General features: G+C 45.6%; 6 protein-coding genes across 6 annotated transcripts; 2 read left to right on the top strand and 4 right to left on the bottom strand.

Annotated features, from left to right (window-relative positions):
- Nucleotides 1-206: 206 nt before the first annotated feature.
- On the bottom strand, nt 207-1,371 carry ASPWEDRAFT_61545 (uncharacterized protein). The gene is made up of 3 exons (XM_040838583.1): nt 1,322-1,371; nt 836-1,271; nt 207-785 (listed from the first exon to the last, which is right to left on the bottom strand). Exons 1-3 carry the CDS (start codon nt 1,338-1,340, stop codon nt 314-316), a joined length of 927 nt encoding a protein of 308 aa, XP_040687224.1. The 5' UTR covers nt 1,341-1,371; the 3' UTR covers nt 207-313.
- A 271-nt stretch (nt 1,372-1,642) lies between these two features.
- Nucleotides 1,643-3,580, bottom strand: ASPWEDRAFT_53456 (uncharacterized protein; the record flags this gene model as incomplete). The annotated part of the gene is made up of 2 exons (XM_040837885.1): nt 1,643-2,526; nt 3,562-3,580. The coding sequence occupies 2 exons, from the start codon at nt 3,578-3,580 to the stop codon at nt 1,643-1,645; spliced, it is 903 nt and encodes a 300-aa protein (XP_040687223.1).
- Nucleotides 3,581-6,485: 2,905 nt separating this feature from the next.
- On the bottom strand, nt 6,486-7,090 carry ASPWEDRAFT_744899 (uncharacterized protein; the record flags this gene model as incomplete). Its single annotated transcript, XM_040839481.1, has 3 exons — nt 6,486-6,624; nt 6,695-6,995; nt 7,083-7,090. The coding sequence occupies 3 exons, from the start codon at nt 7,088-7,090 to the stop codon at nt 6,598-6,600; spliced, it is 336 nt and encodes a 111-aa protein (XP_040687222.1). The 3' UTR covers nt 6,486-6,597.
- Nucleotides 7,091-10,700: 3,610 nt separating this feature from the next.
- On the bottom strand, nt 10,701-12,641 carry ASPWEDRAFT_624000 (uncharacterized protein). Its single transcript, XM_040838651.1, has 3 exons — nt 11,158-12,641; nt 11,064-11,108; nt 10,701-11,014 (listed from the first exon to the last, which is right to left on the bottom strand). Exons 1-3 carry the CDS (start codon nt 12,542-12,544, stop codon nt 10,800-10,802), a joined length of 1,647 nt encoding a protein of 548 aa, XP_040687221.1. The 5' UTR covers nt 12,545-12,641; the 3' UTR covers nt 10,701-10,799.
- Nucleotides 12,642-15,477: 2,836 nt separating this feature from the next.
- Nucleotides 15,478-16,946, top strand: ASPWEDRAFT_174947 (pepsin-like aspartic protease; the record flags this gene model as incomplete). Its single annotated transcript, XM_040831299.1, has 4 exons — nt 15,478-16,157; nt 16,208-16,520; nt 16,577-16,627; nt 16,671-16,946. 4 exons carry the CDS (start codon nt 15,478-15,480, stop codon nt 16,944-16,946), a joined length of 1,320 nt encoding a protein of 439 aa, XP_040687220.1.
- A 4,177-nt stretch (nt 16,947-21,123) lies between these two features.
- ASPWEDRAFT_174946 (Zn(II)2Cys6 transcription factor domain-containing protein) lies at nt 21,124-22,098 on the top strand (the record flags this gene model as incomplete). The annotated part of the gene is made up of 3 exons (XM_040831298.1): nt 21,124-21,228; nt 21,276-21,373; nt 21,438-22,098. 3 exons carry the CDS (start codon nt 21,124-21,126, stop codon nt 22,096-22,098), a joined length of 864 nt encoding a protein of 287 aa, XP_040687219.1.
- Between the last annotated feature and the right edge of the window lie 378 nt (nt 22,099-22,476).

The raw sequence follows: 22,476 nt of genomic DNA, 5'->3' as shown, positions 1-22,476 counted from the left end.
CTAACAAATATATTTGCTGGATACTAACTTCCCTTACTTGGTTCACCTTCATTGTTTACATAAAGGATTGCCTCCATTGAGAGGAAGAAATGAGTCTTAAGAGGCATTACTCGAATAAGTGTGTCGGAGCTATAGAAGCTTCCTTAAAGATGCCCACTATATTAGTAGTTCGACTACGCACGAGGAACTAAGTCAAGAAAGGCCCTAAATTAGAAACATATTCCAATAAGATAATATAGAGGCTAAGTTGATATATTTCCAGGTAGAATCTATACAGCTATCACATCCGTGATGTATATATACTCCAACCAACCTAAAGACCATCATGAATACCACGTTCACGATCCTCCTCCACCCTCTTCATATTAACGTCTATCCACCACATATGTCTCGGGTCTTTGATTACCGTTCCCGGTTCCCTCTCCATCCTCCACATATCATCCCACGGCTTAGGGCTAGAGACAAAGTGGATGTTTTTCACCTTGTCAGCATCCCAGATAGCGTCGTGAACGCCCTGCATTGTTTTCAGCGCGTTGTAGATGTACGGCAGCGGAACCCATTTATCAGCAAGAATGTCTGAGAGGAGTGTTTCATCGGCGTGGCTGTAACTCAGCACTGCGGGAGTGGCTAGTTGGGCGAGTATGCGGTCAAAGGTCGCTTGCGATGGGACGGCAACTATAAGACCGCTGTTGAGACCGCCCAGACAGCCGACGGCGGACGGTCCGGCTGTTTGTGCGGCTTCGGGGGTTGTGTTCTGGGAGGTGTAGGAGCAGTTGGATGGATTCCTGAACCATCAGCATAGAGTGTAGTCATAATAGAAGTGGGTGGAACAAACCAAAACTCAGGGACATGCTTTTTCTTCTCCGGATTGCAAATACAGGTATGGCACGCAGCCACGACCCGATCCCCCGTCGTGCCCAGCTCCGGGGGATCCAACTCGACATCCATTAATTCGTCCATGTTCCGACGAATCAACATGTCACTATCGAGCAGGACAATACGGTCATACTCAAACAGCGAAAAGATCGTCAATTTCGACCAGCAGTGGACGAAACGCGGGTCATTAGCGAAATCCACGTCAACGGTAGGCACCAGGTGGTCGACACGCCGCTTTTTGATGCCGCGGGCATCGAGGGCTGCGTGGCCTTCCTCTGGGAAGGAGTCCTGATAGAGGACTAGGAAGGAGTAATTGGAGCCGTGTTTTTTAAGACAGTAGTCGAGTGTTAGGATACCAGGGAGATATTCAATGTTGTCCATATAGGATGCCCATACTGGGGGGTATTAGCGCGGGTTTAGCTAGTTACGGGATATGACTGCCTGCCTTTTTTGCTTTCTGCCATTGCAGTGTAAGTACTTGGATAGATGATGAGGTCGTGGTTATCGGTAGGAGAAAAACACGAGATGTCTTCAGCTCTTCAGCTGCGGCTTAAAAGGTGGGGTTTGTTGATCACAGATATGGGCCAGTCAGAGTTCAGAATGTTCAGAACGGGAACAGCCATGACGCAATAGGGTTTCTCAGCTTTTCTATTACTGTAAGATTCTTGTGGTCTGTACCCTGTCTGGCCTTTTGTAGAATTGGTGTATGTATGGATATTTGGCATTGGTGTCTAATTGAATCAATTTAGTATAATGTATACATGAACTACCACTCCAACTTTGACTTGTCCTGAGAACACGGCGCTGCACCATCCTGTCTCTCCCAATCGTATATTCCCTCACGAGCATGGAAATTATCCTCGTCCCAGTACGCACTTTCCAGCGCCTCCTGCACGCCCACTTCGAGAATCGACTTGGTCAGTGCCCCAACACCCTTGTTCAGAAACCGCATATATTCGTCCAGAATGGGGTATGAGCTCTTCATGACATTATTCGGTTCCGGAACAAAGCATTTATTGTGCTCGTGGGCGCGGCAAAACTGGTTGAATTCGTCGTCGGAGATGAGAAACTTTCTCGCTTCGCGTAGTCTCTTCTCGGATTCATTCTCGTCGTGGGGAACAAGGACCTGGAAACACTTCCACCGGAAGGGTTTAATAGCCGCAATGGAGGCGTTTATGTCCTCGTCAAAGTTGAAACGGTTGATCACTGTGATCAACTTGAACTTGATCCCATGTTCACGACACAGCGCAGAGATCCGAGCCACGTTGCCCACATGCGCGCCTGTTCCCCGTCCGATAAGCATGTTCGTCTCCTCGCGGAACGAGTCACACGAGACGGCAATAATGTTGATATACTGCCCGTATGTTGTTAAGAAGGTACTCGTGAGCTTACTACCATTTGTCACAATCGACACCGACTCGACACCCAGATCCTCCTTGCAGTACTTGATCAGCGACCCGAGGTGCTTTGGGTAGAGGAGGGGCTTGCCGCCGGCAAAGTTGATCTTGCGCATGCCTGCGTTCTTGAGCTGGGCAAGACCCCGTTTGGCCGACTCGAGAGGCTCGACGTCGGATGTTTTCTCAGTATGGAGGCAGAAGCCACATTCGTAGTTGCATTTTCGGGAGAAGTGGTAGTTGACCGAGATGGGGACTTTTGGTGTTTTGCGGTGGAAGAACACCCACAGCCCGATGGCCAGGGCGAGGAGGCCGACAAAGCCGGTGATGAGAATTTCAAATTGGCGTGGAATTTGTAAATTTCTTCGAGGAAAGGACACAGCAGGGTAGTTTATCTGCCTCTGAGCGTGGTAAGAGCGAAAATAATGAACGTCAGCATAGGGTCAACAGCATATTTATACCCGCACGGAAAAAGTCACACTGTGGTTATGTATTATGAACTATTGTTCTCTCATTCGAACAAGAGCAGTTGGTTCCAATACCCTGCCTGATCAACAACGCAATTTCTCAGCTGGGTGTCGATCCCCCCTGTCCCACTTGGATACATAGACTCGTTGAGAAACCAACGACATATCATTGGATATCCCAAATATCATCCATGACTCGGGTGATATTGGGCAGCAGTGATAATCAGCCTGAACTAAGAAGATGGCATCAGGGGGGGGAACATTAGCTCGTGTGTCGATTTTCAGCTGGAAATTGGATGTGCTGCCCTCAGCTGTTATTGCGACGGCGTCCTGTTAACTACACCACCGGAAATAGGGTTTCGCTGGCCTTAATAACATCACTGTCGAATCAATTTGCATAGATATCCAGGCAGTGAGAGACTGCTGTGTGCTTAGCACGGTGCGTGTGATACCGTAGAAGGCTTGTAATGGCCCGGAACTGTCGATTTGGCACCACCTTCCAGGTTTAAAAGAGCAGCCTCTGTCTCTTCTTCAATCTTTTTCAGAGCCTCTCACATCCGCTGAATTGCCCCGGTACATCGGAACAGATCGATAATATGTTGCTTGGCGTGTAGTTAAAGCGGTGTGCCACTTTGCCTTTGTCAGAATATTTCCATGATAACTCTTTTGGCCTTTGGATCGTCCATCAAGTAGGTTTTGGTAGTCGTCTCGGATTTGATACCATCGGCCGAGAAGCTTCCCCAGCTGGGTTAACTGCGAAACTCGGAATTTGGGAAGTCATGCACAGCCTTGCATCATCTGAGTAATCATAATAAACATCGTACCCGTCTTGACATCAACCATGGTTGTATACATCGCAATGGACGGACAGTATATGGTAATCCCTTATTGGGAATCCCAGCTCTAAATCAGTGTCGGGTCCTTCATACAATCAAGGAAGTCTGTCACAAGATCCGGATATTGGGGTTGGTAGGCGGTGATCTTGCATGTAGCTTCTGCGAGCCTGTATGTCCGGCTGCTGATGCACTGCGCCTTCCCAAAGGCGTGATGTGTTGCGGTGAACCTTCGGCGGAGTCTCGATTCATCCTGGATGTCGTCGAGAATTAGGGTTGAGTTGTGGATGTTGTCAATTGCGCTTTTGGTGGTGTCGACTATGTTGTGGACGAGGCAAAACCAGGTGTTCAGGCCGTCCGACTCATGCTCTCATGTTTTTCGATGGGAGGGATTGGATGTAGTGCACTGGATCTAACAGAGCGGGATTGTCCAGGGTTGTAGTGGGTAATTGCAATCCGGCATTTTCGCTCGTTGTGTCAGGTGTAGAGACACTTGTCTCCGTAATGGGCGAGGGGGCTATCTCTGACGAAGAAGTTGTATCTGGCAAGGGGCGGTTGTACCGCTCACGGGCAGCACACCAGACATGATGGCCACCCAGCAAAAGCCCAAGTGATCAGTGACAGTATGATGATTTTACTTTATCTGATAACTTGTCCTTATCTTATGGAACACTGAGCCTTAGCGGAGGACTACCTAGATGTGTATGGTTCAATTTTCGACCTCATTGGACAGGTCAAGCAAGCCATGTGATAGCACCACAAAAGACCATCATTAGCGCTACTAGCTTACTGGAAATGAAACCTACAAATGTGTTCCCGTGCTAAGCCTAGACGACCAATACTAAAGGACGTGACTTTGTGTCTCACTTTAACTTTATGTTAGGTGGAGCGCAGGTGACATAGCTGTCAAAGTTTTCTACTTTCGACTGGCCCTGGCACTAGCGAAGGATTCTCACAGGATCTTGGGCCCCTGAAGACCAACTTGATATTTTGTTTCATCTGTACATATACTCCTTTAGGTTGGTGTCAATTTAGGCACCACACTAACATCTTTAGTGGCATTGACAATGACCATTTCCCTAAAGGGGACCGCTCGGTAATTTAGCATTGATGGATACCAGGAAAAGTTAACATTATTTTGAACCCAAAGGGGCCAACAAGGTGTCAATCCCCGACCAATCTAGATTACCAATCAATATAAGATCACTAATCAATATACTCAACTGTGGGCCGTTGGCATTTGGACAAGCTACTAATCACATCTTGCTGGTTCCATTACGCAAGAAATAACCAATAATACCACGCTATTTAGCTATGCTGCTTAATTTAACCCATTTCATTCTAGGTCATGATACACCAGCTACGTCAATTTGTAGTTGGGCTCTCTTTCCTATACTCAGCACTGCTTGAACTCTTCTATACTTAGCTTATTAAACCTGTGGAATTACCAATCTAAAATGTTAGGAATCTTATATACTTTGATACTTTCCAAAGGACCTGAGGTACGGACACAATATCATGGACAAGTATCATCCTATAGTGTATGACAGTGCATCGGCATATGCACTAAGCAAAACTTACCTGGAACTCAATCACAAAGTTTCCGCGTCCACTTCTTTCCCATAGCATAAGAAACTATCTCAACAGCAGCCGTAAGCTCTATCTACAAAGTACAACTGGTTTTTATGAAATTAGCTTTCTAGTCAGTTGGAAGTGGCAAATACAACCATGCTTGCCTGGGTGGGTTAGTATCTTACCAGAAAGTAGTTGGGTCGACGCGCTAAGCGAACATGGACACGATTTACGCCTTAGGCACTCAGGCTGAGCCGAGCATAACCCGTGCAACCTCCCTCCACGACAAACTCAGCGTAATATCAGGGCCGCTTCTTGGTTTCAATATCTTCACTATTAATAGGTATCCATAATTTAATATAAGGCCACCTCCCTTAGCATGCGGGAGTCTGAACAGGTTATGAAAAGATACTTTCAAAAAGCTGTGGAGAAAGCAATCAGAAACTCGATACACCATAAGTTGACACCATTATGCTATGTGCGGTAAAAACGCCCCATGAATAACGTTTTAATTTGGGAATCTGGGTTTGGCTATAGCAGGGGGTATGTTCCTTTCTGTAGGGTTAGAGGTTAGCCGACTTCTCTGATAATGGAGTAGAGTTGCATCCAGAGTGAGCAACTTCCTTTTTAGAATTTAGAGTTGCCACATAGTTTGAGCATAATTTGCCCTTCGGCAGACTACCGAAAGTTAATTTTTATGAGGCATATGTATAATCGGGGGGGGGGGGAATAAGGCCAAATGAAAAATATGTTGGCAGCAGCTTAATATTTCCGTTTGATACTGGATTAGTATATCGTGCGTCGGACTAATACGGCTTGACTAAGTAGTAGCATGACTTCTTGACTAAATTCCATCGAGTTCAACGCTTCCAAGAAATATATGACGTGGAAATATTAGTGAAATCCTACATCAAGCTATATAGTCTCCACCCATGAATTATTTCCTGTTGCATTATAAAGTAGTTATTCCAGCATTTGGCACCTGAGGCATAGTGGTGAACGCTGTCTGAGCTAACGTAGGTGCCTTCGCCATCATTCCAGCGGCGGTGCTTCCGCTTAAGGAGAGGGCGTTGGAGTATGGGTGACTGTCTGTGAGACAGGCGCTAACAGCGGCGGAAAAGAGGTTAATATAGGTATGGTACATGACAGTATGGTTTCAAGATTAGAGAAAATGAAGAATTTGTCTGTAAGCCTTGAGCCAAAATGAGAATGCAATGGAAGCAAAGTAGAAGAGTGTATGCGTCTTACATGTAGGTAAGTATTCTAAATTTTAGTAGATCTGATCACAAGACAATGAAGGTATACGTAGTGGTCATTGAGAGTGAATCATTCAGTATGGCAGAGTAGGGTTTAATTAGTGCATTGATAGAATTAAACTAGACAAGATCCATCAAGTGACCATGGTTGGTTTATCCTGCCCCCTGCCTCTGCGCCGCCTCCGCCTTGACAAGACGTCTAGCCTGAGCAAGTCATGGGAGATTGCTGCGATAGAATATTAGAGCTGATGAACAATTGCAAACTGTAAAATATGATTTGAAAGCTTAATACTGACCCCACTCTGCGGTTCACAATAATGGTGACTGCCGTCACTCAGCTCAACGTTCATGTTACTGCCGGTAAACCAGTAGTAGGCACCATCACACTTTCCTGGGCCTTTGAGAGGCCCTGCTTTTGTCTCATCGGCGCATGTCCCAGCTGTATTTTTGGTGTGGTCACAGTTTTCCCCATCTAGGAGGACCTGAATGAAAGGTATTTGACCAAGGCCCCCCGGACCGCCGGGGAGCGTTCCCTGACCACATTGAATTGTAAGGCCAGATGCTGCAGTCGAAAGCGCAAATAGAGTCCAGATCCAACTATCAGCAGTTCCTGTCAGTTCATTGAATTGAGCCTAGGCTGGCCGGCAAGGCTGGCCTGGGGATTGGGAGTGGGAATCTATTTACCGAGCCATTATGAATGCAGTTGAACGAAGAATGAGGAGGTATGAAGTAGTTAGACTTTCACAATGCAACTGAGGCGGATCTTGGGAAGGGAGAGAAGAGCTATTTATAATTTTATGTGAGCTGGGAATGTGAAGCCGTAATAAGCCAGCTAGGTTCGGGCAATTTCCTATATGGATAGTAAGACGGGAATCACACCGAGAGCCCCTGAGAGTTATAGTGGCGCAATCTTCAGTCCAGAATACATAGAACCTTTGAAGTTGAATCCTTCGGTGTCGGTGTTTGAATTTGCTGGTCTTCAAAGCCTATATTGGAGTCTAGATCCAAAAACGGCATTCACCGGTGAATCCAGCTCACAGCCACACCCAAACACTAGAATTGAAGGCGTAATAGGATCCCTTTGGATGGATAAGAGTCTTGCAAAAAGCATCAGACACAATTACTGAGAGGGTAAACTTCAGTCCATCCCGGAGATCAAAAACTTTGACATATACCCTTAAAAACCGAAATGCCTCATTGTTTGGCAGTCAAGCTCAGAAAATTATAATGATTTTGAATTTTAACCATCCAGGAACGGATTCTCCTTTCTAAGTGCATACTAGTTGTCTGTCAGAAATTGGCTGACACAGGGAATGAATATGTCATTGAAGGATTGAAACGTTCTCTTGAGCTCTGACACCTCATGTCGTTAAATAATCTCTTGCTATAGTTAACCTTGTTCGTCACAATGGAAGAAATCAGAGTATATACCGTCATGGATGGTGCCCGCCTCAACAACACGGTAGCGTCATCCAGCCGTTCAGGTAGACATTCAGGGAACAGCAGACTACCTCAAGGTACCCATGCGGCCGACACTCGTGTATTGTGGCCTGCAGATTTTATTCCCGTTTAAAATTACACCTTGGACTCACCCTGCAGATATTTTCCCCTGCAGTCCACTCTTTTAAACGGGGGTTGAATATGGACCATATGGGTATAGGGGGGTGGTGACAGTATGATGGTTCTACTTTATCTGAAAATCTGTGCTGGTTCCATGGAACTTGAGCCGTAGCTGTATATCTTGTTATAGATAAAGTATAAAAGTAGTGTTATAGTTATATGTTTCTTAAAAGCTAGTACAGAAAGTAGAAAATATATTCAATAATATCACCCTGTTTATTTGGTATCTACCTAAATAATTCCTAGTGATGTGACAAAAAGCAGCCTGAACGTCTAGCACACCCTCGAGCCACCTACCAATTATTCACCACAGAGAAGCCATGTCACACTCAAAATATACATAGTGGAAACACATATATTGAAATTAAACTGAATTCTAGTATAAAGGAATAAAGAGAAAGTACAGTAAGTTTTAATAATGTAATATTCATTAGGTTGATATCATAACTAACTAAATAAAAAAAACAAAATAAATATCTCAGTATACCAGCCAGGCATGCAACGCGAGGTCGTCACAAGCAACACGCCAGCAAGATAGTAGCGAGGTAGGTAACCACTAGCGAATCCCTGCTGTTGTATATCTTTTGCTTTTGTTCGGTCTTTTTATTGCATGGAATACGTGGCTAATGTTCTCTTGCACGCCATTCGGATTTCCGTCTATGCTGCGGGTATATAACATTTTGAAATCTAGATGTTCTCGTACTACAACATGGCCAATATCTCCCCCCTTTTGTGCAAGCCATGAAACCCCATAACAAGTTCGAAGTACAAATTATATTTTTACCAAATCCGGTTATGGTGGAGCTATTCTACATACATAGTCGTTTGACAGACACAATATAACACTATCAATTTTGTACAGGAAAGTGATGATAACATACTGGGACAAAAACGGTGCCTGGGCCATAAAATAGGAATGATCGTCTGTGGTACTCTCTGTGATGCCTTGCCAGTATATTATCCACGCCTTTTGTTTCTGTCGATATTAGAGTAAATCTGCATGAGCTATTATTGAAAAATTCTTTCTGACAAAAAATTTCGTGCGGTACTTCGTCCAAGGTATGTCGAAACCAAGTGTATCGAATGTTATGACTAGCAGATGTTTTCTTTACCGATATTCATTTGATTATTCAATCAAAACTTGGGCCGATGGACTCGGATTTTTCATCTCGTATGCAATTTCAACTACTCAGTATATACCTTTCGTAAATATATAATCATCATAACCAGTCCTGATTGCGGTACTCATATCCGCACCCCACCTCAATATCTAATACATCAAAAGAAACGGTACCCTCGACCAGCAGTTAGAAGATTATATCTAGACATTTCCCCGCCAGAAACCAGGCCTCAGCCGCGACCCAAAACCAGTCCCATAAATTGAGTAAATTGCAATTATGACACTAACCTAATCCATGACATATCACTGTACCCTGTCGTATGAGGGATTTTGCACCCAAAACACCGTATCCATAAAGACCTCGAAAATAACAGGCAAACAAAACCGCTGCCTTATGATGATGTCGATCTAATCTTGTTCCATCTGCACGTTCAAAGTTCCCACGGGGAACTTGGCGGGGAGAGACCCACGTATCCCCACAGAAACTGGCGGTATGTCAGGCTTTGATTGGCTCGCAGGCCCCTGCCGCATTAGGCCTAGCGTGTGTAGACAGAAAAGGGCAATGCCGTTGCAGATCGATTGAATGCCGAGTGGGCCGTATATCCCGAAGGTGAGGCGGATGAGGCGGACGATAATGCAACGGGATGATGTTGTTAGTATAGATCGGGTCGAACTAGGAGGCGCGTTTGGATAACTGGAATGGGTGGAAGTAACCCGAATACCCCTACTGAAAGTAGGTTCAGTCACGTTAAGAGAAATGTTTGAGTTTCAACTTATGCGTAGTTATATGTCACGGCTGACGATAGGTTATTGTGGACAAAGGGTATGCCTTGGACTGGGCTAGCGGCAATTGTAGGTGGCAATGCGCGAGTTGAAAGTCGAGAAGGGGTTAATGAGAATGTGGCAGAGTGCGTCATACCAGATGATGCCTATGCTCATCTATACCGACGCCATCGGCCTCGGCGACCAAATACAGTTGACCGATATAGTCTACATAACGGTGGTACCTTAACGCCGGAGCCGAAGCGCTGACAAGGACAACAGACTTCCCGATGGCCCGTCCGCTTGGCGTCGGCAGGTGTAAGCAGAAGGCGTCGCCATATTTGAGTTTTGGGGTAGTTGATAGTCCAAAGTGTACCAGGGACTGCGCGATATTCAAAACGTGGAGAGCGGAGAGTCCCCGGTTCACGCCTGACAATCGTTATATCGTCCAATCCAGGCCTGGGTTGGAGCAGGGGTAAAACTGTAAATGGCTATTAACCAAGAGATATCTCAACGCCCAGAATGAGATGTTTCGTTGTCCTGGTTTATCCCCAGAATATGAAAGTCTGGAAGAAGGGGGAAATGGGAAATCTCCGTTTGATCGAATCTGACCGCATGTATCGTAGTTCTCCGAGAAATACCGATAATTATACTAATCAGAATAGCTTAGAGTGTGATATGGGTCACATTTTGACGCCGTAAAAAATATGGCAGCTCGAATATTTACAGTAACTTGCGGTAAAAGTGGAAATGACGAACAATTGAAGTTGTGGGGTGTTTGAAATGCTAACTGAAATTTTTGGTTCAAGTCTATAGACATGGCGAAAGCATATTTACACACTCATGCTGCAGCTTTAATATTGTTACCACGTCACAAGCGTATGTGACTATCCTGACCCCTATTGGGAAAGGCTGTTCTTACGCGAATTCGCCCTCGAGTTCGCCCTTGATGCCGCCCTGGACGCAGTGAACGCTGTGGAAGCCCGACGGCTGTGGACATTTCCTTCCGCTCGAGCGTCGGAGAGTTGCTGGGCGAAGGGCGAGCGCTTTCGTAGAGTTGGTCCGTACCAATAGATGACATAGACGGAAATAACGAGAAGAACAGAGATGCAGACTAGAAGGCAAGGTTAGACTTGAGTATTAAAATGAAGGAAGAATCTTACATAGAATAGTAGAAGCATATTCGAGATGGCGCTCTCCACCGATGTCTATCATTCTTGTTAGTCAATGTAACGCAATTGCTGAGGTTTGACTTACTCGTAAAGAAAGGCGTTGCCGGGACAGTGAGAATACCAGCGAGAATATCACGAGCAAACCCATTCCCACCCGTGGCCGATGCAGCAAATGGTCCGTAGGCACACACCATGTAGTCGATCGTGGTCATGTAGATACTGTAGTTGGCAATACCAACAATGGCCGCGAATACCATCGTTCCAATCCAGTGAACCGGGGGACCTGAACTGGTCCAGGCGAAGCCGATTAATCCGATAGACAAGCAGGGAGCGGTATAGAGAAGCCACCAGAGGCGGGATTCGTATTGTGCCTTCTCGTCGTCTGGCTTCATCTGCCTCTCCTTCATGTTTCTCTTGATCACGGGGAAGAAGGAGATCCAGGCAATGAAATAACCAACAAGGATAGGGATGAATGACAGTCCAACAGCGACGGTGCCGAATCCCCACTGGGCATATACAAGACCGAATGACTGGATAAACATGAAGATGAGGGCATCGCTGAATCCACTCAACAAAGAGAGCGTCAAGACGATAGGTTCAGTCACGAACATCTTGAATGGACGGATCCAAGTACCGATGATCTCCCTCATTGAGAACCGATCCTTGAACGACACCACCTCATTTGGACCATAGACTCTAGAATCACCGTTCTTCCTCTTCTTCTTTGCAATGTTATCCATCATGATGGTTGTGCGGGTCTCGGGCACGATGAGCAGATGCAAAATCTGCACAAACCCCCCAAAGATGAGCTGTATCCAGATCGCCCACCTCCATTCAAGATATTCCTCCACGAATCCACCCACCACTGGGCCAATAACAGAGCCACCAACTGAGGAGAAGACGACACAAGCAACAGCATATTGCTGATCATCAGCCTCCCATAGATCAGCGACCATTCCAAGAGTGACAGAACCACCAGCTAAACTGATACCCCCAAATGCACGACCAACCATGATAGTCGCAAAGTTCGGTGCGAGTGCGACAGGCAGTTGCCACAGGTTGACCAGCAGCATACTCAACTGCAGAATCGGCTTGCGTCCTAGCTCTTCACTCCAGGGAGCCCACAATTCGCAACCAAATGCATATGTGACGAGGTATATCATGGCACCGCAGCGAGCAGCCTGCATGCTGACTCCAAATTCTTCCGAAATACCACCCAAAGCATTGGAATAGAGACTCGTGTTGAAGTTCATCGATGTTTGGACCAGGAAGATGACCGAAAGAATCATCCACTTTTTCCAGGTGGGGAAACAAAACCCTAGCTCTTCATAGCAGTCTTCCTCTCTGAGGATGATTTTCGAGCCTGAGTATTCAAGTTGATCAAGAGTTCCCTTTCCGTCATAGTTGAAGGCCTTTTGTGGAGGGACTTCAGAGACCCCATCTGTATTGGAAGAGGAATCCATGTTTGCCATACTCACGTCGATATGAGTGGTAAGGCTAGGAGGTGGAGGAAAGCGGTGGATAGGAGGATGGAGAAAGATAGGAAAGAAAGTGTGAGAAGAAAGAAAGAAAAATCCGGATCTGTCAAGTATATAAAACAATAATGTTCCCAACCAACGCCAGTCAAGCTATGACGCTGTGTGGCGTGCGATACAGGGTTACATCTTCAACAAAACGACGATATTCGTCTGGTTAACCCGTTTCGAGCAACTCGAGTGTATATCAGGATAGTCATCTCCACCTCCTGCTTGACCCATGGGGTTGTGAAGCGGGATGCCGGCTTACTTTCGTCGGTACCCACACTTCCCCGACATTTGGAGTCTGGCTTGCTTTCCATCTCCACCGGTATTAATACTCACACATGGTTTTTGTCGTTATTATCATACTAGCACTACTGTTTCTATCCTTTGACAGCAGAGTGCAGACGTTAGCTTCTTTTGGTTTCACCCGTGTTGGCCGATGGCTGTGGGATTCGGGCTAGGATGGCCTGTTCCGGGAGGAGTGACTTTGGGGTCCCCGCTTCATTGACAGATCTGGATTCGGAGGTTGTCCGAGTACTTGCGATGTCGCATGGTAGCTTCAAAGTGATGAACGTATCGACTCATGGCCTCTTCTTCATATCAACGCATAAATCAAATCCCCGAATGTTTAATGGATGGACCGAATGTAAAAATGCATCGATGCAGCAAGACATGGCCTGTTCTGAGCAGATACTGTGAGTCACCCGATATCCCAAGTCGGCATGTATGCATTCGGCGACTCCGACATTCCAGGCGGAATCCAGTAATGTTCCTGTTGATAGAGTTCAGGTCCACCGGTGAAGGTAATGACTTCCCCCGCAAAAGCGCATTGATTAGTTGGTTATTCCCCACGCCCTGGTGGCGTCGATTACACATAAAAGCAAATTCAAGTAAGAAAAAAAACTCTCGCGATATAAAATTCTGCTTTCCGATGCCCGTCGCAATGCCGCTTTTGCCACCCGGTTTGAGGCCACCTCGGGCCGTGGAAAAGGCACGATCCAACCAGATGCACGGCTGATGCTGTCGGCACAGATCAACAGGGTAGTGGCAATAGCAGCATGGCAGGGTTCCTGCATAACAGTCTGGTATTTTCTAGAAGCCATTCAGGTTAGTGCTGTAAATTACTGATCCCGAATACCTCAGTGCTGTATCAATATTTGCGATACCAAGATCATGATTTCAGTTAATTTCATTTCTCACTGCCGGCTCAGTGTCATACTCGAATTAATATTCCTAATTATGCAAGGAAATGGGTGATCACAATAGCTTAGGCAAAATATGCCAATCTCGGCAAACTCGTTCGTACTGGTGGTGCTCGTGGGTTGGGTCTTGTCATGGCTCAGGTGATCACATTGAGTTTTGATATTGTCACGATTTGAACTGTATATAGTAACGTGAATATATCCATCGCCACCTCCATGCTAATCTTATTAGACTTCATAACATCACCCCACACTACTCCGCTGTCTCAACCCGTAACTTCAATAAATGCCGGAAGAAAACTTCGAACAACACGGTCGGATCGACTATCTGGTCACTTCGGCCGGCTTTGCAGAGAATCTCGACGCCATCCACTACCCCAACGAGCGTATGCAAAAATACCGGGGCGTCACTGTTGATGGCACATATGTCTTCGCGGTTGGTGTTGCAAGACATCCCATCTGGCGCAAAGCTTAGACAACGGTCGTTACACTCTGACTTGAATCTTATGAGAGTTAGATACATGCGACTAGATATAGAGTAGGACATATGAATGGTACCCTCGTTGGTCTTGGGCGGTTCCATTTGTGAGATGATCCAAGTTAATTCAACCTGACCCAGATGAATAGGCATCTTCTCCACTCATTCTTTCTATTCCCAGAATATTTCATCTCTGCTTCCTACATCTGATCAGCTTCAAGCTTTCTCGCAATATGAAGCCAGTCAGCCAGCTAATTTCAAGACCGCTCTCACGTCTTGTCAAAGACAAATGGAGGGTCTAATATTTCCATCTCAAATGAGAACATTTCAGCCCGTTTTTTATACGAGCTGGAAGGCTTTGAGAGGCATGTACCAGCTACCCGCCAATCTGTTGACCTCAACTCTGATGTTGTTTTCACGATGATGCAAAGAAAAATTTCTTTATTAGTATCAGGTTTGCTCTAACAGGGCGCCTTGAGAAACGCATCTGCGATGCAGTATTAAGAGTTCTGGCAGTCACTGAATTCTTACATGTCACCTTCAGTAGCTATCATACTGTATACCTAAACAGTGGAGCATATTGATATCAATGCATAATATAGAATGAGGGGCTGACTAGTCTTCAACTTTGTACCCAGAAAAACCGATAAGAATGCTAACCAGAAAAGACATGATAGACTCGCTGCGATAAGAATAAATAGGAGACCAGGGTAATGGAACATTTCTGTAACATATATTATATCATATCGATGGATGAATTGCGTGATAAAAAGTTTTCGAGGAATTATCGAACATGACCAACCGGAGAAGGATTTTTGCGGCGAAGAATGAGCTTTCGAAGAGGGGTAAGAGTGATGGGTGATAACACAAATGAAGCCAGTACGTATCCCCCAATAGGATCATACCATAGCATATTATCTTGAACTACAATGAAACACTGTGGATCTTTGTAGGCGCCACTCGGCATTCCCAACGGAGATCCTGTCAATACCCCAGTATTGGCCTACAGGCTACGAGAACTGTCCTTCTAGCGTAGCCTAATTATACCTGAATATACTCATACCTTCAGGCATTTAATTAAGTCGACAAAAATGAACTGATTGTACGGTACATTGCTGATATGAGATCGGTCGTTGGAGGGAGTATATAAAAATGTTCTATTCATTGGCTTGGTTATTACTGCTTATTTCGAATTCTTCTTTCCCATGACTTCATATCCTTCCGGGACCATCTTTCTTAGCCTGGTCAGTATCTTGCTTCTGGCTTTCACAGCAGAAGCAGCTCCCCTGCAGGACGTTTCCACCAGACGCACCTTGCAAGGCCGGAATGGCGCTCCCAACGCGACCACCTGGAAGCCCACTCCATTTGCATCTTCAAGCTCAGTCTCAAAATCTCCGCATGTTATGAGCCTGAAGAAACTCAACACCACAGGCACAAACCATCGCAGTGCTGCGTATGTGAAAGGGCTGGCCAGCAAGACCTCGGCAAGCGGCACGTTGGTCCCGCTGTTTGAAAGAGAGGAATACGCTGCCTCGATCACATTTGAAAGTCAGTCGTTCGATGTGATTGTCGATACCAGATCTAGTGATACTTGGGTGGTGAAGAGCGGCTTTGACTGTGTCGATCTAGACCCTGGCAACGAAACCTCCACAACGGACTGTAACTTTGGATCCACGTTTACCGTGGATAGGACTGTCAGGGAAATCTCAGAAGAGAAATTTCAGATTGAGTACGGTTATGGGGAGTATCTCTATGGATATATGGCCACTGAGACTGTAACTCTGGCTGATATCACCGTTAATCAAGAGGTTGCAGTGGTCACCAAGGCTGCCTGGAACGGCGGTGGAACGACCTCTGGCTTGACTGGTTTGGCATACCCCGCGCTGTAAGTCTCTGGCCAAACCTGCCCATCCAAATCACTGACGAATAAAACAGGACGAGTGCCTATTCCGGCAATGGTAAACAGAAGGCATACGACCCCATCTTCACCACAATGTATAAAGATGGCCTGGTGGACTCGTACTTCAGCCTGGCAATTCTACGTGATATGTCCGGGGATGCTGGCTACTTAACCCTCGGTGGCCTGCCCCCAATTCATTTTGATGAAACATTCACCAGCACGCCTATTTTAGTCACTTCCATCGAGGGATATTCCAAATCTTACGACTTTTACACCATCAACATCGATTCCATGACCCTGAATGGGGAGAGTGTGTCTGGCTCAGGTGGTTCTGATATCCAGTATATCGTAAGTAGTCGAAATTCATCTTTCATAATAAATGAACACTGACCAAAATATCACAGGTCGACTCCGGAACCACTCTGAATTACTACCCAACGTCCGTCGCCGATGCAGTAAACAAAGCCTTCAGCCCGGTAGCCACCACATACAACGAAGACGAACGCGCATACATCGTCGAATGCGATGCCACCCCACCCGCTAAGGGAATCGTTTAGCATCAACCCATTCGACATGATTCTGCTTGCAGGCACCGATGATGATGGAAATGGCATCTGCATCAGCGGTATTATCGACGGAGGTAGTGACTCTTCAGAGGACTTGTATATTCTGGGCGGTACCTTCCAGAAGAACGTGATTACTGTGTTTGATGTGGGTGCGGGTGATTTCAAGTTTGCGCCGCATGAGAATTACACATCGAATGATACTTATTGAGGAGCATTGGGCATCAATGCTCATAACCATAGGTATGTCAAAGATCAGCATGCGTATATTGAGATAGAGTCTCGACGATGATCTCAGATTAAACTGGCCACCTTGCCGAAGTCTCTGCAAGTAGTAGAGATTAATTAAAACCAAGATGGATTACTATTAGTATATAATGTAGACGATCGTCGCCTCACTTGATGATTTTCGTATCCTAACAGCCATTGGTACTTCTAGCGATTAGCAATAGTTTCCTCTATGGCACTATATAATCATGTATGATTTACTTGGCTACTTCAAAACTTAATATATAACGATAATTATAACATGCCTCGCACGAATAGATAGGATGGAAATGCATGCTAAGTGGCATATGGCATGTGATCGAAGTCTAAACTATAATAGTAACTTTGAGAGCCCCGGAGGCTGGCCATAATGCGAGCCTTATCTCATTTCATACGATACTCCAGGATGCAGTGTGAGGCTTTTCGTGATCCTTCACAAAGCAAGCACCCCTCCGTCTTTAGTTACTAAACCCACGGGATCCTTCGCTTGTTTCTTGGTCGCGGACAGCTAAATATTCCAAAAAAGGTTTTGGGAAAGCGCCATCATCTTACTTTCCCCTTATTTACTTCTTGCTTCAGATTTCCACCACTGTTGTAGTTTGGGTATTGGCATCTTCCTTACAATTTGGGTCTTGGGACGATCATTCCCGGAGATAACTTGCAGGCTATTCGTAAAATCATGAGGATAATAATTGAAGATCGCTGTCTGAGAGAAACATGGAAGTCATTATTTTGACTGAATAAGAAGGAATAGTGCATGACAGATTAGGCAGCCATCATCCCGTGCCCTGCAAGAAGAGCAATTCTGGCCGTTTGAATGTTGTTCTAGCTGCTGTGACTTGGTGTGCAAAACGCCAGCAGATTATAATCTGCTGGCAGAGGCAGGGTGGGTCGCTCAATATAGAGCTGGGATCAGTCATTAACCATTTTCTCTCTGGAATGAAGTTGAAATATTAGCCATGGTGTTATGAAGAACATGATTGTGCCCAAACATTGGCCGTTAAAAGTGCGCCCTACACGAGCTTAGACGGCTTCTATTAAAACCAATCAGCGTGGATTGCACTGATTGAATAGCTTTGACCGTCGAAAGTCTGGATAAGGGAATCCTCTCCCATAGCATCATCCCATGAGGATCACGGGTGTCGCCCGAGCTTCAGTTGGAGTAGCTTTCGATGGCTTGTGGCGGTGATCTGAGGCCCGTTCCGCGAAACCCTAAAGTGGGGGTCATTCTGTGGCTAGAGGAGTTTGGCAGCATGGTTATTTAGCATCCTCATATCCTGGGCGTCATGGATGCTGCTGCCATTTAATTTCTGCAGTAGTTGTTTGCGAATATTGAATTGTCGGTGTGTTCCAAGCTGGTCGGGTAGTATTAAGATGGGATCCCTGAGCAGGTCTCAGAGTGGTTCTCGTATTGGATGTTCAGATCGACAGAGGTGTATGCCTCAAATGCTACACCAAGCGAAAAGCATTAACTCTGTCGCAGAGCCTTTAGTGCTGCTTCACAACCAAAAGCCCGTGGTCAAGAAGCACGCATGCAAGACTTGTCGTCACATTAGCAAGAAGACTACATAGAAGGCTGCCATGTATGAGAAGAGGAAACGTCATGGAGATCAGCATACCGGATGCTGCTCGTCCTGAATGCCCAGGCTGTAGAACTACAACGTTGTCGCGCGACTATGACGCCAAGGGGATCGATGGACAGCAATATTCATAAGATGCATCACGACATGCTGAATATCTGCTCTGAATCTCCATCGGAAACCGGGCAGCCTGATTCTCTGAGGTGCCCTATGCCGACTGCGTCAAATGGCGATGTGTTGTCCCCACCCATCCCAAAATCGCAATCTTACATCAACTGAATGAGAGTCTCGAACGATTCATATAGCGATATCAAGGCAACTAGACCTCCTTCCCAGTATACCCAAACTCTGCAAGAGTGACAGTTATCTACCCTCCTTCACCAGCAGCATCTCACGGTCTCCGATCACAGTCTCTGTGGCATAGGAGTGCAGCCATGGGAGCACAACACGACGCACCGGGAACAAATATTTATCAAGCCAGAAACTACTATCCAGTTACCGGAGTTCAATTCGTTTTCTGCTCTGTCAGATGTGTCTCTACCCGGTCTATCAAAACTTGCATCAAGACATAGCAACTCCTACCACCTGCATTTACCGATCGAGGATACTCACACACCCGTCGATATATGCCAAACTAATTTGAGTTCTTCCAACATCGAGGTAATGTCAGTGGAGACCAAGTCCACACCAGACCTCACCCCTATGAGTAACGGGCCATCTCTCCCTGCAGCGGATGCCGCTATACCGGCCAATGAGATAGAAGCGAACTGCATCGTGGTGGCAAGCAGCGATCTACACTCTGACTTTAACGAATTCAACCAGTTCTCGCTAGACCCGGCGAATTAGTCTCGCTCTCTTCATGAAATTGGGGCATTTACTTTTGACGAATTTCTCTCTTTCAATGATTTTGCTGGCGTACTTTGTCTCTTGCACTGTGAAAATGAAACTGGTAGTGCCCTGCCTGAAACTTTGGACAATGTCGTGGTTGAAAATACGAGAGAAACACCATTCACATAAAGTATAGCCAACGCTGCTATGAATTCTGGGGTAAATACTGAAACGATTTAGGGGCATATTTTGTGAATACGAAGCAGTCGTTTTATTTAATGGCTATTGGAATACATTTGTAATCCTTCTTTAGAGAGTATTCACTACTATAGAAGTACCTCTGTATTGGCGCAAGGCCATCTAGGGTGATTTTGCAGTTTACAATCCCCTTCTCTTTCGTCATTCCTTCATCCTTCTCTCTCTTTACCCTTCTTCATGATTTGCACCTTATCCCTGTGATCAAACCAGTAAATATCATATGGCCAAATACTGATTTAGTCTGGATCTACACACGGGGCGCAGCAGATGCCTGGATCGACCGTTGTTATCTGTGCATAACCTTGGACTTGAAGCGTCGTCAGATCGTATAATCCCGTCGGGATATCTTGGCGATCACCGCTCACAGACTCCTTTTGCAACGCTCCTTTTCCAATGTGGCTGCGCTAAGATAGCCTGGATTCCATGCTGTTCCCCCCTGGCGCAGTTTCCGGGTGCCACCAGTGTCATCGACCGGGATTGACCTTCCCACTAAAGGTGCACTAGAATATCTTCTGTGTTGATCATCCGGGGGGTAGTTCCTTTGTCAAAATCATATGATGGCTCCTCCAGGTAGATCCTGTGATGGCAGTGCAATGTAGCATAGTCGAAGAGTTGTTTTGAAAGTACTTCACCTAGCGTCGATTATTATAAGAACATGTGGGATGCTGTTTACTCTACACCGTTGCAACCTCATGATAAAACCTAGAGTTACTTCCTGTATTCCCAAGGTCCTTGGGGATAGCAGTACGGGGTTTTAGAGATTCGCCAGTCAAAAACTTCAATGCGTCGGGATAGATATTCGCAATTCCATTGCGATCTTATTGGGCCCGTATACACCGGCCTGAAATTGCGTCAGGCATACGAGATTTCAGGGAACCCATGTAGATCAGATGGAATAGTTTAAATTTCCTCGTATAGGCTGATGTATGCACTTGAATTGACCAATATATTGATGAATATATGGTTGCAATATCCAGGTAAAAACAGGTCTCGTTTCATAAACGAATGCTGTCTCTGTTTCAATAGCAGCCAATATCACGAAATGCATCCTCAATCAGCTTGAATCAAATATTACGTGCGCCAAGAAGCACTTTTGGGTTTTGGAAAGAACCTTAATGCTATCCCTTTAACGTGATTGGCTCATTCGGGCTTTGAACCTTTTCAGATTGGCTTTTGGGGTTTGCTGTAGGGCGTGTCGGATCGACTGCGTTAGTTCCAAGGGGTTCGTAAATATTTGGCATGAACGTGCAATTTCTGTATATTGTAAACGGGGTATGGGTTTAATTAAAAGTCACCGTGAAGCTTTTGTTCGGCGATATAAGAGTACAGGACTCGCACCCCTTATATGCCGTATTAATTAGATCCAGTCGGATCGGACATTTTGATATCTGCTATATTGGAGCGTACTATAAAACAAAGCTTTTTTTATTCGCTTTCTCTTGCATGTTGGTGACAATGACCAGCCAGATGCACTCGACGCAAGGGAGCTCTCCTACCAAAAAGGGCATCAGAAGGAAAGCTCCCCATGCTTGCGACCGCTGCAAAATGAAAAAGACAAAGGTAAACAGCCCAATCCAATTCTCTCAATACCGTACTAAGCTATATAGTGTGACGGAGACCATCCTTGTACTCGATGTCGTGCCGGCGACTATGTCTGTGTGTTTAGCAGGAAAAAAGTGCCACGCGAGAAAGTTTGCTCAAAAGGGTCAGCGCACATCCCCATATCTATACATGACAAGATTCCTTGTACTGATTCTTTGAGCTTCTAGCTATGTCCAGTTGTTGGAGCAGCAGAACTATTGGCTGATACGCGGTTTTTATAAACTATACGCACAACTACACACTGATCCTGACAGGCCTGGCGAGCACCCAGGCGAAAGGGACAATAAAAGACCATCATCCCTTCATCAGATGCTCGCAAATATCGGAATTATAGAAGACGATGGAAGCCCTGAACCATCCAGCGACATAATAGACCCGGAACTCGAACCAGAACCTGAACTAGAACTAGAACCAGAGCTAGAGCCAGAGCCAGAGCCAGAGATATCCCGAGACACCTCGCCTAACAACTCGCCTAATGGGCTTGATATGATATCCAGTGTTGTCGACATGGAACCTCCACGGCAATACATCGCCCAGCTGTACTGGGAAGATCGCAGCTCGCAAGAGATATCCCCTGGCAGATTTGAGACATCATTTGCAGAAACAATCGATGCAGAGTATGACAGAAAAATCCCAGCTCCGTGTGTGCACGAACCGGCAGGTTTGCCATTCTGTGGAAGATGTCAAGCACAGCCACTACATGGCGACTTGGATATGGCTGGGAACTGTGGGATTCAGCTGTCTGCAGACTATCTACAGCCACCCATTTTCGATTTTGCACATGCACAAACTTCTCTGGAATGGATACCTCAATTGGCAAAATACTAGGGGGAGTAATTAATAAATCTCACTGGTATATATTTATCATTGTACATATCAGAAGATGAAAACCGGAATATACAACAGCATAGTATGTTGGCGCTCTATCACCGGATCTAGCCTATATCTTCGGGATATATATATTTTTGACCTTTTAGTGGATATATGTTCCTGCTAGTCCTTTTTCTTTTCTTTTTCTTTTCTTTTTCTTTTCTTTTTCTTTTCTTTTCTTTTCTTTTTTTTTTCAAATTCACCACGTACTTGGCTGTATATCCAGATAAATGTAATAGACTGCCCATAGTTTGTTTTCAGTGGACGATACTCGTATTCTTGACGGGTGTTGCTAACGTTCAAGCCATAGCAGGCAACGTACACCAATTAGAGAAG

This window comes from Aspergillus wentii (assembly GCF_001890725.1).
Source record: "Aspergillus wentii DTO 134E9 unplaced genomic scaffold ASPWEscaffold_6, whole genome shotgun sequence".
Classification (NCBI taxonomy): domain Eukaryota; kingdom Fungi; phylum Ascomycota; class Eurotiomycetes; order Eurotiales; family Aspergillaceae; genus Aspergillus; species Aspergillus wentii.
Note: the sequence above shows the minus strand (reverse complement) of the source record. Positions and strands in the feature narration are given on the sequence as shown.

Coding starts and splice junctions, on each gene's coding strand:
- ASPWEDRAFT_61545 (XM_040838583.1), bottom strand. Junction 786..835: donor AAGCATGTCCCTGAGTTTTG/GTTTGTTCCACC, acceptor CTGATGGTTCAG/GAATCCATCCAACTGCTCCT.
- ASPWEDRAFT_624000 (XM_040838651.1), bottom strand. CDS start 12,544: ATGGCAAACATGGATTCCTCTTCCAATACAGATGGGGTCTCTGAAGTC. Junction 11,109..11,157: donor GGCAACGCCTTTCTTTACGA/GTAAGTCAAACC, acceptor CAAGAATGATAG/ACATCGGTGGAGAGCGCCAT. Junction 11,015..11,063: donor ATATGCTTCTACTATTCTAT/GTAAGATTCTTC, acceptor CTTGCCTTCTAG/TCTGCATCTCTGTTCTTCTC.